This window comes from Peromyscus eremicus, chromosome 9, assembly GCF_949786415.1.
Source record: "Peromyscus eremicus chromosome 9, PerEre_H2_v1, whole genome shotgun sequence".
Classification (NCBI taxonomy): domain Eukaryota; kingdom Metazoa; phylum Chordata; class Mammalia; order Rodentia; family Cricetidae; genus Peromyscus; species Peromyscus eremicus.
This window is the reverse complement of record NC_081425.1, coordinates 95,176,680-95,190,426: the sequence shown is the minus strand read 5'-3', so window position 1 is coordinate 95,190,426 and position 13,747 is coordinate 95,176,680. Positions and strand designations below refer to the sequence as shown.

At 37.0% G+C, this 13,747-nt stretch overlaps 1 protein-coding gene across 5 annotated transcripts in view; it reads left to right on the top strand.

The window, feature by feature from the left end:
- The window catches only part of Ccser2 (coiled-coil serine rich protein 2), a 132,804-nt gene that overhangs the window by 97,779 nt on the left and 21,278 nt on the right, over nt 1–13,747 (top strand). For 4 of the 5 annotated variants that reach the window (XM_059274154.1, XM_059274158.1, XM_059274159.1 and 1 more), the window contains 2 exons: nt 8,275–8,358; nt 12,689–12,775. In XM_059274154.1, the coding sequence (XP_059130137.1) occupies nt 8,275–8,358; nt 12,689–12,775 (171 nt within the window). Of the gene's footprint in view, nt 1–8,274; nt 8,359–12,688; nt 12,776–13,067; nt 13,101–13,747 lie in introns of those variants that run through there. The other variant, XM_059274156.1, reaches the window with a different exon arrangement.

Genomic DNA, 13,747 nt, shown 5'->3' with positions numbered 1-13,747 from the left:
AGCAGTAGTGTCCTTCCTGGGTGGTACTTTGAGTTTAGAACATACTGAATGGTTACTTCTTGGTGGCAAAAAACCAAAAATGGGGGTGTGGCAAGGAAGGATGAGGGGAGAGAAGGTATGATTTGTAATGTCAGTGGAGACATTAAAGTGAATAAAATAGGGCCAAGCATGAATCAACCTCAAAGAAAATGTTGAAGGAATGCATAGAAAAACGTAATAAAGCGTTACTAATATAAAGTTCAGTTTTTCTGAATGTAACTTCTTTGCCAAAACTAAATGCATGAGCATAGATGGTAAAACCTGTCACCACACAGTTCTCATCACTCCAGGAACAAAAGCATATATGAACATCCCATAAAGACTGTATACTGTAGGAGGGCTCAGATATGGAAAATGTGAAACTGCTTGATACTTAGTACCCACGTTGAGAAATGAAACACAGATAAAGGTCCCAGTGTGATCCTTTCTGATTGCAGACTCCTGTTTACCTGAATCTAGCTTTCCCTATACACATTTTATATAGTTTCCCCCCACCCCTTTTCAGCTTCTTTTGGTGATAGGGTCTCACTGTGTGTCCAGGCTGACCCAGAGCTCATAGTCCTCTTGCTGTTAGTGAAGTATGCTCCAGCTCCCCTGGCTTCTGTTGTAGTCTGAAGGGGAGGTTTTTTGTTAGTTTGTCGTTCTGTGACAAATGTTCACTTCTCATATATTCCTGGTGCAGATGATGCAGAAGTTTTTCTCTCCTCTCTAGTCCCTTTCCCTCTTTCCTGCCTTTCTTCCTCATTGAACCCAAACCTTGTCTTGCTGCCAGCCCTCAGTGCTGAGGTGTCTTTTCTACCCACTAAGTAATCCTAGTATTTTGTTTTTCTGTAAAGTATCAATTTCATTTGTTAGATCATATGAAAGTCTCTTGGGATTTGATGGGAGTAGCATTGAACCAGTAAGTATATGGCAGGATGAATTGACCCCTTAGAATATCTCTATGTCCGTGAACATGATATGTTGGTAAGTTGATTTAGTTCTTTATTTTTTTCAGCAATATTTTATAGATTAGTTTAGTTTTATTAAGTTTACTTCTAATAAACTGAAAGATTTATTGTTGTAAGTGCTACCATTTTTTTCTCTTTCTTTCTTTCCTTTTTTTCACTGAGACATATATATATATATAGATATATAGATATATCTATATATCTATATATATATATCCCAGGGTGGTGAACTCACTAAGAGGACCAGATTTGGCTTGAACTCAGTGACCAATGCATCAATCCTGAGTGCTAGAATTTCAAGTACATTTTTTAAGATCAGTAAGTTTCTTGAAGTTCATGAGGTAGGTTCTCTGCATCAAACCAAACATTAAAGTATATTTCCTACTATCAAGAGTATGCTCAAAATTACTTTGGCTGTCCAGGTACTTTTGTGGTTTCATATACATTTTAGGATTGATTTTACTAATTTTCTGAAGGAAGTCAGGCATTTTGGTAGGGATTTATTGAATCTGTGAATTGCTGTGGGCAGTTATTGTTATGAGGTATACACCAAAGAAGATTACTTGGACACAGGTTCAAGCCAATAGGAAGTCTTCATTAGCCAGCTGGGACAGCACTGGAAGTTTGGCGTGAGTACAGTCCTGAGCCTTTCTCAAGGGGAGCTTTAAGCACAAAGTTGACATTCTGGGTTGGCACATCTCAATTAGCAAGAATAATTAGACAGGAGTAGAACTACAGAAGCCAAAAAGCAAGGCTTTCCTAGAACTGTAGTCTTTGCTGGATTAGGTCTTTGTTTTCCTTTGGCAGGTGTTGCTGCCTATGTGCTGGATTTCAAGGCCTGAATGGTACTTCCATCATGGCATCCTTGTGCTAAGGTCTCAGGGCCTGTTACAGTATGAAAAGTTGAGAGTTGTAATTGTTTGCTTGAGTTGCCTACACTGTTACATTGATGTCCCCAAAGAGAACTCTGCTTACTTTAAGATGCATTTAATTTTTACTTTATCACTCTCCATACTCTATGAAATACCATTTGAATGCTAAAGAGTGTGATAGTATTGAAACAAACAAACAAAAAAAGAGAACCTTACTTTTTATTGTAAGTCACAGTTAACCCTAGCTGTGAGTATTGAAATGGGTTCTGTTCACAATAGTTATGCTTTTTAGTGAAGTAAACCAATATAAAATCATTAAAGATCATTGCATGTAATAAGAATAAACATTATGTGGAACTTGTTATAATATTGTGTGTATATATATATATGTGTGTATATATATATATGTATATATATGCATTTAGACATATTCATGTATGCATATGTAGAGTACCTGGATGTGACAGGAAGTTTACTTCATTCTGTGTGTCATGTCCCACTCTCCACAGAAAACAGCTTATTTAGTTAGATAAGCAGGAGTATACCCAAAGCTTCAAATCTAATAAATTATATTTGTGGGTTTTAAATGATAAATAATGGAATTATCACTGTGTAGGTAAAGCATTCAATCATCAGTAGGTCTACAGAGTGATGTTTTTGATGCTTTATAAAGTAACTGAAACAGAAAATGTTTGTTCTAAAGGAAGCCTGAATATTTAATCATTGTTTAATTCATAGATGATAAATGTTTAAGCAGAATGGCTAGCTTATAGTTTGGGATGACATACAAGTATTAAATAATTAGAAGAATGGTGTGTTACAAAGGTTAGCAAATTATGTGTTGTATTAACTGTGTAAGATTCAATCTGAAGTGTGAATCTACAATTCCTTGCTACTTATAGGCCCAGTATAATTCAACCAGTATCTTAGCAGTGTTGCATTTGGAACTTGTGAAAATGAGTCCAAAATTGGAAATGTTAGTGAATTTGTAAACATTGAAAAAGACCAGGAGAAAGAAAAACAAAAATCAAACAAACAAACCTTTAGAGAAGGATACTGTACTAACACAGAACAGTGATTGAGAATGGGAAACAGAAAAGCACTGAAGAATTTACTAAGAAAAACAGATTTTTAAAAAGAAATGTTGAGATCACTCAATAGTACAGACCAATAGGATAGAACAGATTGCTTGGAGCTGAATGTTTTCAAAGCATCAAAATGGGGGAAATTAGAAAAAAATTAAGTGTGTGTTTGTATGTGTGTTTCCCTCCCTCCCTTTCTCTTCCTTCCTTTCTTCCTTATGTATTTTGGGCAGTGGTAATGAGCAATGTCTTGTTAGGTGCTCCAAGCTGGCAAGCTTCATATCATAGCTCAGCCCTAAATGTTAGGAGTATAGGCATGCACTACCATGCCTAGCTAAAAGTAATGTTTTTAAGTGCATGTGTGTGGTGGGGCGGGTAGTTTAGAAAGACATGTCCAGATTCAGAGATGAGTTACTTACATTTAATGCTAAATTTAAACATAGGTTTACAGATAGTATTTTCTCAAAATACTATGATGAGCTGTTCCATGCATTTCAACGTTTTTATATATTTTAAAATGTCAGAATTTTTCTTTTGTTTAAGATGCTTTACCTCAGCTATCTGTTAGGATCAACTCATTTCTGAAAAACTGAAAATCGGCTTTATAAATCTCTGCTTTTTACATCCTCAAACGTTGCTTGTATTATTATATTTTAAACACCATAGATCAGTTACTGACATTAGTACTCAAAATTGTTAGTTGACATTCTGAACTGTATTCAATGTGATTTGTTTGTTCATATATCTTTGAACTCACAAACAAACGTTTTGAAACAAACTTTTGAAAATAAAAAGAAGCTTTTTCCCCATCCTCTGCTTCTTTCTTGAGATGCCTCTATGGCTGGCTCTAGCCTGTCTGAACACAAAGCAGCTTTGTTGACATCACCGATGATGCTTGTCAGCACAGGCTGGTCAGTGCTGCCAGAATCTTTTGCTAACTAGTTCAAGTATTGATGTCTGTTGCAGCTGCTCTGGAACTCATAGGAAGACCCCAGCTTTTGCAAACTCCTGAGAGAACCTCCTGGGTAAGATGGCCTTTACCAGGTTTTCCAGTGGTTAAATGTGGAAGTGACGTATCAGGCTGGAAGTTTACTTTCATGCTGTCTCAAAAACAAAAACCAACCAACCAACCAAACAAACAAACAAAAACCACTGGAAGAAGCCTGGCTGACAGTAACGCTTACATGCTTCCAGATGAGAAGACATATTCATTTTTAATAAAATGGCAATGTGGACTGGGGATGTAGCTCAGTGGTAGAGTTCTTGCCTGTTGGGAACAAGACCGTGGATTCAACTCTCAGTCTGAAAACACGTCTTTTTTTGTTATTTGTTGATGAATACATTAGCATAAGTACATTTAGAATTCAAAGTCTAAAGAAACTGCTGATACTTCACTCAGAAAAATCCAGAATATTCAGGCAGTCAGTTAACCAAATTGCTTATGCTTTGTTCAGTTGGTATGCTTTATATTTTATTTTCTTATGTATATGCTTATGTAGAACACTGAAAACAGTGTCCAACATAAATATTACTTCCTCATTGTGTGTAATGTGAAGTAAAAAAATCACGTGTGAAGTTATTTCTTAGTATCATTTATTAAATGAATTAATTTATTAATTTATTGTGTGTGTGTGTGTGTGTGTGTGTGTGTGTGTGTAGAGCAGAGGACAAAGCACAACTTGGAAGAGTTTGTTTCCTTCTTTCACCATGTGTTTCCTGGGAGTAGAACTCAGGTCATCAAGCTTGGTGACAAGCGCCCTTACTGCCAAACCATCTTTAAAAATAAAATGTTTTCAATCCATGTATAATTTTCTTCCTTATGTTTCTACATGTCTCAGAATTATTTTCTAATTTTGGCCCAGATACTTCCATCTTAGTCAGGGTTAAATAGAATACTACCACTGTGTGTGTCTTATTTAAGGGAGGAGTAGTCTTCCTAATTAATTCAGGTGGAGAGTATGTAGAGGATAATTAAACTCTTGTGCTTTGATCTCAGTCAAAGCCTACTTCCCCTTTGATCTTCTAAATCTAAATTGCTAGGCTTTTAAAAATATAATGCAAAATTTAAAAAAATTAAGATGTAGAAACAACTTAATTATTAATAATTCCTAGGTATCTTAGGCTAGCCTATATAGTTTCCCCCAGTTTTTACAAAATTAGTTTGGGGATTGGAGAGAGAGCCCAGTTGGTAGAGTGCTTTTCTGCTGTGCATGAAGCCCTTGATTTGGTTCCAGCTCCCCCATTAAACTAAGCATGGTGGCATCTTGCCTGTAATCCCAGCACTTGAGGGTGAGTCAGGAAGGAATGGAATTCAAGGTCATCCTTAGCTATGCAGCAGGTTTGAGTCTAGCTTGGGCTTCATGGTACCCTGCCTGGGGTGGCGGGGGAAAATGAGTATATTGTGCCTTGGTTTTTAAATTGACTTCTAATCTTAATGCCCTGGTAATGAAGGAGAGTGTTGGAATGAAATAAATTCTTTTTTTTTTTTTTGGTTTTTCGAGACAGGGTTTCTCTGTATAGCTTTGCGCCTTTCCTGGAACTCACTTGGTAGTCCAGGCTGGCCTCGAACTCACAGAGATCCGCCTGGCTCTGCCTCCCGAGTGCTGGGATTAAAGGCGTGCGCCACCACTGCCCGGCTGAAATAAATTCTTAAGGATGTGTCAGTACCTTTGTAGCCTAGAGCAGGAGTTTGACGCTTTACTATCAGCTACAGAAGTTAACTTTTTGAGGCCATAGTGTATATTCAAAAGTGTCATAAATAAAGTCATTACATAATAACACCAGCTTATGGCTTCTTCTACCTTCCTTGTGAGTACACTGCTTTACTTGGTTACCTGTCTCCCCTCCGCCCCCCACTTCTGCTCAGGTTTCTTCCTCCTTATCCCATGAAACTTTTTCTGATAAGTTGTTAATATACCTTTTCTACTTAATTATAAATTCTGTGTCATTTATGGCTTTGGTGTTTGTGTGAGCTGACATTTTTCTGTTTGAAGTTTTTCATCTTGTTTTAGTTCTTTAATGAAACACACACACACACACACACACACACACACACACACACACACACACCCCTTTCCTAGAGCAGGGAAAGGTCAGGTAGACTTCAGTCTACAAGCTCTGGATTGAAACCACAGTTCAGTTAGGTGCTGAGCAGAGGCTAGTTGGTGCCTGCTGGGTGTGCTTTTACTTTCTTGGCAGAAAGAAACTTTGACAAGCTGTTCAAGAGCAATTGTGTTTTGGTTGTACCTAAGAATTTAGATGCAATTTAATGGTTTTTCTGGTATTTTTCAACCCTGGTATTTTCATCTTGGCTGAGCTCTCTCTTTCTTTCACCCAGGAAACTGGGGCCTGCTTGCTTCCTTGCTTTATTTATTTATTTTGCCCTGCTGCATCCGTCCCATACCTACATCCACAGTGATTGCAAAACAGTATGTGCTGTGTTTTCTCTTGTTCTTTGGGGTTCTGTACAATGAGCAGGAAGATGTTTGGAAATAGGCTACATTTTCAGAGCTTCTTTTTTTCAAATATACTTTTTTGTAAGACTTAGCCTGCATTGGTATGTCATGTCATTAGAGTAGAGATAGACTTCTTATTGAGATGTGTCTTGTAAAATAATCACTCCATTCCTACCTTCTTCCCTTTCTCTTTGTTTTAAAACCATTTTCAAAATTTAATATTCTGGGGCTAGGAGGGATGGCTCAGTGAGTCAGAGACTTGTCTTGAAAACACAAGGATCTGATCCTTGATCCCCAGTACCCATGGGTGAAATGTCAGGTGTGTGGTGGCACTGGGAAGGCAAAGAGAGGAGATGATTCCTAGCCAAACTGGTAAATCGTAGGCCAGTGGAAGACTGCCTCAAAAGAAATGGATTCCATTCCCGAGGATGGCACATGCATATACACAAAATGCCATTCCTGAGGATGGCACATACATATGCATGCATATGTATACACACACACACACACACACACACACACACACACACACACACACACACTTCTGAGAACTTTTTCGAGACAGGTTTTCTTTGTGTAGCTTTGAGCCTTTCCTGGATCTCGCTCTGTATACCAGGCTGGCCTCGAACTCACAAAGATCCGCCTGGCTCTGCCTCCCAAGTGCTGGGATTAAAGGCGTGCACCCCCTCACCCCCCCGGCTGCGCCACCACCGCCCAGCTGAGAACTTTTACTGTTATCAGGATACTACCTCTCTTCTCAGGTCTTAGTGTCTATAGTATCACTAGTAGAAATGTAATTTGTCTAATGCTGAGAATCTGGCAAATGCTTGCTAGTTAATCTGTATTGCTTGTTAAGCTTTGCTAAAATACACGTTCTTCGGCCCATCTCTACGGATTCTGATTGAATAGACATGATCTATAACAAATAGCCTAAATGCACCCCTCCTGTTCAGACACTTCTGTCTCAGTTCAGGTAAATCCATGGTCATGTGGACTCTGAACATGTGTGACTGAGGAAGGCAGTATTCTTGGTGTTGTTGAACTTGTGCTGCATTGCCCGGCCTCAGTTTCTCAATATCACCTCTGGCTCATTCTGTACTGGTTCATCTTTCTTGAGATTGTCTCTTTGAATCATTGAACTTTTTTTTTTCTTTTATAGTAACTCAGTTCAGCAAAGACTAGAACTTAATAGTATCCTCTCATTTACAGTATGGTGTTTAAGGACAAAATATTTTGTTTTTTCACTTTTTTCTTAGCGAGGTACATTTTATAGCTAGTAGAGTGCTAAAGACATAATAAGTTTGAACTTGTAATATGTAGATTTTATGGCACCATCTCATTAAGACATAGAACATTTCCAGCTTCCTCTTATATGTCCCTCAACGTTCCTCCCTACTCAGTACCTTTGTATATGTCTATTCCGATTTTCAGCACTGCATATCATTTGGCCTTTTTTTCAAACGTCTTATGTAGAGTCACGTGACACATGTTCTCATGTATCTAGTGTTTAATCAAATGATTTTTATGGTCAGGCTTTGATGAGTTTTAAAATGCTATTTCTGAGTTGTTTATACTCAAAAATCTATCTCAGTCAAAGAAAATTCAACTGGATTTCCCATTTTTTTTTTTTCTTAGCTGAGTTAGTTTTAAATGTCTTTAGGATGTTTCCTATAGTTCTTTTCTAACTCTGTTTAGTGGTTCTGCTGTTTCCTTGGGTTGTCTTTACCCACCTTCCTTTCCCCTTCCACATTTTCTTCTGCCAGTGCAGAGGTGAGAGGAGCCTTCTGAAGTCTCACCTCTTGTTCTGTGCCAGTATTTGAGTGAATGTTGGAGATTATTGTATTAATCTTTCATTCTTGACCTTTTTTCCTGGTAGCATGATGGAAGCGGATCATTGCATGATGTTGAGCTATCATTGCCATCCAGTCCAGAGCCAGAAGACGGTGATCAGATATATAAGGTATGGCTAGGTAATTATGCTGAAGATTTCAAAGTTTTTACAATAAAAATAATATGGCGATAACATTTTAAGCTTTGAATAATAGAGGTATTAAAATTCTACAGCTTTTAGCAGATTGTAGTGGCACATGCCTATAGATCTCACCAATCAGGAGGCTGACTTGAAATCTTCCTGTGCTACACAGTGAGTTCAAGGCCGACCTGGACAATGTAGTGAAATACTGTCACAAAAATGTCTGAGATTGTAGCTCACTGGTCGAATACTTGTTTAACATCCACAAGGCAGTGAGTCAGATCAATCCCTACAACAGAAAACAGGCCAACCTAGAGCTTTGCATTCTGGGAAAACAATCAGATTTCCTCTGAACCTTTGCCACTGTATGAAACTAAAATGATAGCTCCGTGATGCTTTAACTTAAATTTATCCCTTGTCAGTTGGAAAGTAATTTGACCCTGTGTTACTACTGTTGCTTATAACCATGAATAATAATCAAAATAAGGTTTCCAATAAAATTAAAATGGTATACATATTCATATATATATTCTATATATTCATAAAATTAAAATATTCAGATAATGTGGTTACCCTTCCCATGTTTGAAAATTTAGTTAGTAAATCTGTGTATGCTTTAATAATCAGTTGGAGGTATAATTCTCATGATCTTTAGATTTTAGTGGATATGTTTTACAACTATTTCTTAAGCATATACAGATATTCTTGACTCATTTAATATTTTCAAGATAAAGCATTTACATCCCATTTCCTCAAGCTGTAATTGCCCATGTTTGCTAGTCATTACAATGACAGTTAATCTCAGAACATTAGTGACTTAACATAATGCTAAATCTCACTTAATTATACATGATATGTTTATTAGCTGAAATTCTGTTTTATTCATCTTCAATCTGAGAGCCAACTTGTATGATCAGCCTTATGGTATGTCATAGCATTGTTGTATAAAGGAAGAAGAACTTGAAGAAATTCATATGAATTCTGCTTGGATGTAGCAAATGCTGCTTCCAGATGATTCAGGTGACCTAGGCTGGAAATGCTAGACAGAGGCGCATAGGCTGCTTATAGGTATCTTAGTAATTCACCAAGAATCTAATGATATACGAAGCCATCATAATCCTAAGAATATAGCACAGTAGTTACATTGGGCTACTAATCTGGCCTTTTCCATTTGTTGACTACCTGTCATCACTCAATTGCTTCCCATCTGTGGGTTTCAACATGACTGGTAGTGAGGTAGTGTTCCACACCAGCAGATCTGCAGATTGTGGCTTATTTAGAAAACCATTTCCTATTTTGCATCCAGTTTAAAGCCAGTGATTCAGATGACCTCGGCGAGTATCTAAATTTTCTTCAGCTTTCTGACTGACATTTTTTCTCCTCAAATTAAACGTTTCCTCAAGTTTTATACAAACAAAGAATCGATTTTGAGACAAGGTTTTATGTAGTCCAGGAGGCTGTGTGGCTTGTTGTATAGCTGAGGCTAGCCCCTGTGTAGCTAAAGCTAGCCTTGAACTCCAGATCCTCCTACTTTCACTTGAAGTGCTGTGATTACAAGGATGTGCCACCACACCAGCCCAGGAATTTGCTGTGAAGAGACAAATAATTTCAACTTTTTACATTGCCTTGTTCTCATTGTTCCTTATTTCTAGTTTGTCCATATGTTTAGTATTGCATGATAGACACATTGACAGTTGACATTAATTCGCCTCCCTATGCCCTTTGTGTCTAGTAGATCATTCATCATTTACATCTTATTTAAGCTGAGATGCAGTAGTTCATTGTGTCCTATATTCTCCTTTTCTTCCGATTCATAGCCGTTCATCATGTCACTCAAGCTAAAACATGGATTTGAATTCTTCCCCTTGGTGTAAATTATCAAGTCTCCTCAAAGCTATGATCACTTTATTGGCTCAGGCTCCTGTTCTCATCTGGAGTACTGCAGGTTTCTAGCCCATTTTGTCATTGTTCAAAATTTCCTCCAAACTCTCCAAGCCATCTCAAGTTCAAATCTTACATTCTCTGACTTGCTAGCCATGGTCCTTTCTGATGGTGACCATTGCCTAGTTTGTTAGCTAAAATAAAATTACTTCTTATTTTTTACTACAGCATGTGTGTGGCAGAACACATGTGATTCTCTGGATGTGCTATGCTTGTCCTCATTTCTGTATTGTATGGTACTTTGAGTATTATATGGGAGCCAAAGTTTACAGTGTTTCTCTGTATCTTTAGACCTTCTGCTCATTTTCAAGACTTTCCTGGAATCTATTTCCTAACAGGCATATTTTTTTCCTGTTGTCTTACTTAGGGTTTCTATTGCTGTAATGAAAATACCATGACCACAAAACAAGTTCGGGAGGAAAGGATTTATTGGGCTTACACTTCAGCATTGCTGTTCATCATTGAAGGAAGTCAGGACAGGAACTCAAACAGGGCAGGATCCCAGAAGTAGCTGATGCAGAGGCCATGGAGGGGAGCTGCTTACTGACTTGCTTCCCATTGCTTGCTCAGTCTACCTTCTTATAGAATCCAAGACCAGCAGCCCAGGGATGGCACCACCCACCATGGCCTAGGCCCTCCCTATTGATCACTAAATGAGAAAATGCCTTACAGCTGCATCTCAAGGAGGCATTTCCTCAATTGAGGCCCCTTCCTTTGATGACTCTATAGCTTGTGTCAAGTTGACCCACAAAATCACCCAGTACACCTGTGATGTAAAGTGTCAGTCTGTAGAGTAGTGTCTATTGTACTGCTGTGTACTGTATCTGAATGTCACATGGGGCACATTTTCTTTAATACTGTAGAAACTAGCCATGTCTACATAAATAATGGTTGCATAGTGTCCCATCAAGTTGTCATATTTCATTTGGAAAACAAGTTGTAAACTTGTAAATGTTCAAATAGCACCTTGATGCTAGGTCCAATATACCAGTTTTGAATAATCTTAATTATATAGGATATGTTTCTGCTCATCAGTGTCTGTAAAACAGTATTTTAGTATTTTCTGTTTCTTTGACAATTACCACTTATGTTTTTGTGAGAGTTGGCAAGCCTTGAATGTGGTCTCATCCTGTCCTTGAGGTACAATAATAAGTCCTTCATCATGTTTTCACCTCAGTGTTAGTGATATTTATGACTTAGGATTTTGTATAATGAGTTATATACATCAAATCATAATGACTTTGTTTTCTGTACAGGGTAGAAATGTGTCCTTAGGATGTTCATGTATCTTTCATGTTCTCTAACCCATCTTTTTTCCTCTTACGGATTTTCACTTCCTAAGCTCTTTATCTTCAAGTCCAGCTTTTATGGTTTTTCCTAATTAACCTCTGATTTGCCCTGTCATTTGGATGACTTCTGTCATATCCCAAAAACCTGTGTTTAATGTTTACTTGTGATCTTTTATTAAAATAATTGCATTTTTAAAACTTAAAAAAGACAATTTCTTGCATGTATGTTATGTATTTTAATTATATTCACCTTGAATCTCTATTGGATTGTATCTGAAGGAGATGACATATTTTGCTCAGTAACAACACATAATCATTATTTGTTTACATGTTTTTGTTTTAGAAAATCTTTCATGAAAATATACATTCTGATTTCTTATAGTACTTCCTCAGTATATGTATATATGTGGACAGTTGAGTAGTGGTACATAAAATGGGCTAAGGATAGGTTAACAGTACTTGCCATTTTTGGAAATATCGTCAGAATATTGCTTAACTTGACAAAGACTTCCATTTTACAGTATTGACTATGTCTGGTTGATGAAGTTGGCTGGTGCCTTTCACTTGAATTCAGTCAGTGCTTGTCAGGAAAGTGGCTCATTGAAGAACACTCTCTGGTACTCAGCTGACATATTTATCTTTTGCTGAGTTCTGAGACAATCTTGAAATTTCTCCTATATATTAATTAACATCATTTCCTCTGCCTGCCCTGCCCTTAATGCTTTCTGACAGACAGCTTATAAGTGTCCCTTAAAATTTTAGCTGAAGTTAGTTTTGCATGGTGATTTCCTTTACTGTATGACCTTTGGCCTAGTTTCTTTATTATGTTAATACAAAGAATAACAGCACATATCTCTGTGTAGCCAAGATCAGCATAAATGTTAATTCAAATGAGAACTTGGTGAATGTTAGCAGTTACTTCCATTTTTGCCCATTGTTTGCATGTCAGTTGCCGTTAGAGCATGAAATCTTTCTAAAATTTAATAGATTTCCTTTTAAATAAGCAAGTAATCCATTCATTATTTGACTTCATTGACTTTATGCTTCTTATTAGACTGTTTTATGTAACAGTATTTTTCATATTTCAGAATGAAGATTTATTAAATGAAATAAAAGAACTTAAAGAGGAAATAAAGAAAAAAGATGAAAAAATCCAACTATTAGAGCATCGGCTTGTAAGTATTATAGACTGTAAACAGACTCTTCACCAGGGAGCTGTGTTTGCTTGTATAAGAGTGGGCAAGAGTGGAGCTTGACTTTGTTTTGGCTTTCAGAGTTTCATGTAGCATTGTGTTTAGAGACATGTGTTCCAGTCAAAGTATATGATGGAACTTTTACATAAAATATAAAGTATTCATGTGAATACTTCTTTGTTGGTTCATGTTGATGGCCTCTTTTGTAAGGACTTAAAATTCTCTATTTCATTTACTTTTGCTTATTAATGCAGAGTATATGGCTTTCTTTCAGACATGTTTTGAGAAATGAGTACCTGGGCATTTTTCTCTCTGTAAGTAGAGTGACACCAAGTGCTTGGCCTTGAGTATTGTGTTATATTGAAAGAGATTCTAGGGAAATACTTCATTTCTGTGAATGATGATAAGTGATTCCTCAGAGTTAGGCTTGCTAGAATCTTCATAATTTTGTAATTGTTGTGATTTCAAATATTCATGAGAAAACAGTTTGTATGGTACTTTGATTTCAGTTATAGGATAGTGTGTAATGATTAAAAGGCCAGACTAAAATGAACATATTGCATAAAATCACAAAAATTAAAAGAGAATATTTATTCGAAATCAAACAACATAACAGCAAATTCAGCTTTATAAAATACAACTTTGATTCAGAATGTCAAGGATATAGCATAGTGAACTCTGTGCCACTAAGGTCATATTTCAGGAATCCAACTCATGAATGAATAGGAGCAGACAGATAAGATATGGTTAAAGGGTCAAAAGCAGTTGACAGGAATTGTGTAGAGAATATATTTTCAATTGCTAATATTCCAGTACAGTAAAGGTCATTAAAGAGGCTTTGTAGCACTGCACAGAGGAACAGTCACAGCATGTAGACTGTTTGTATTTAATACCCAGTAGAGTTCCGTCAGAGATCCAATTAAGAAACTGTCTTTAGTAGTTATTGCTGGAACA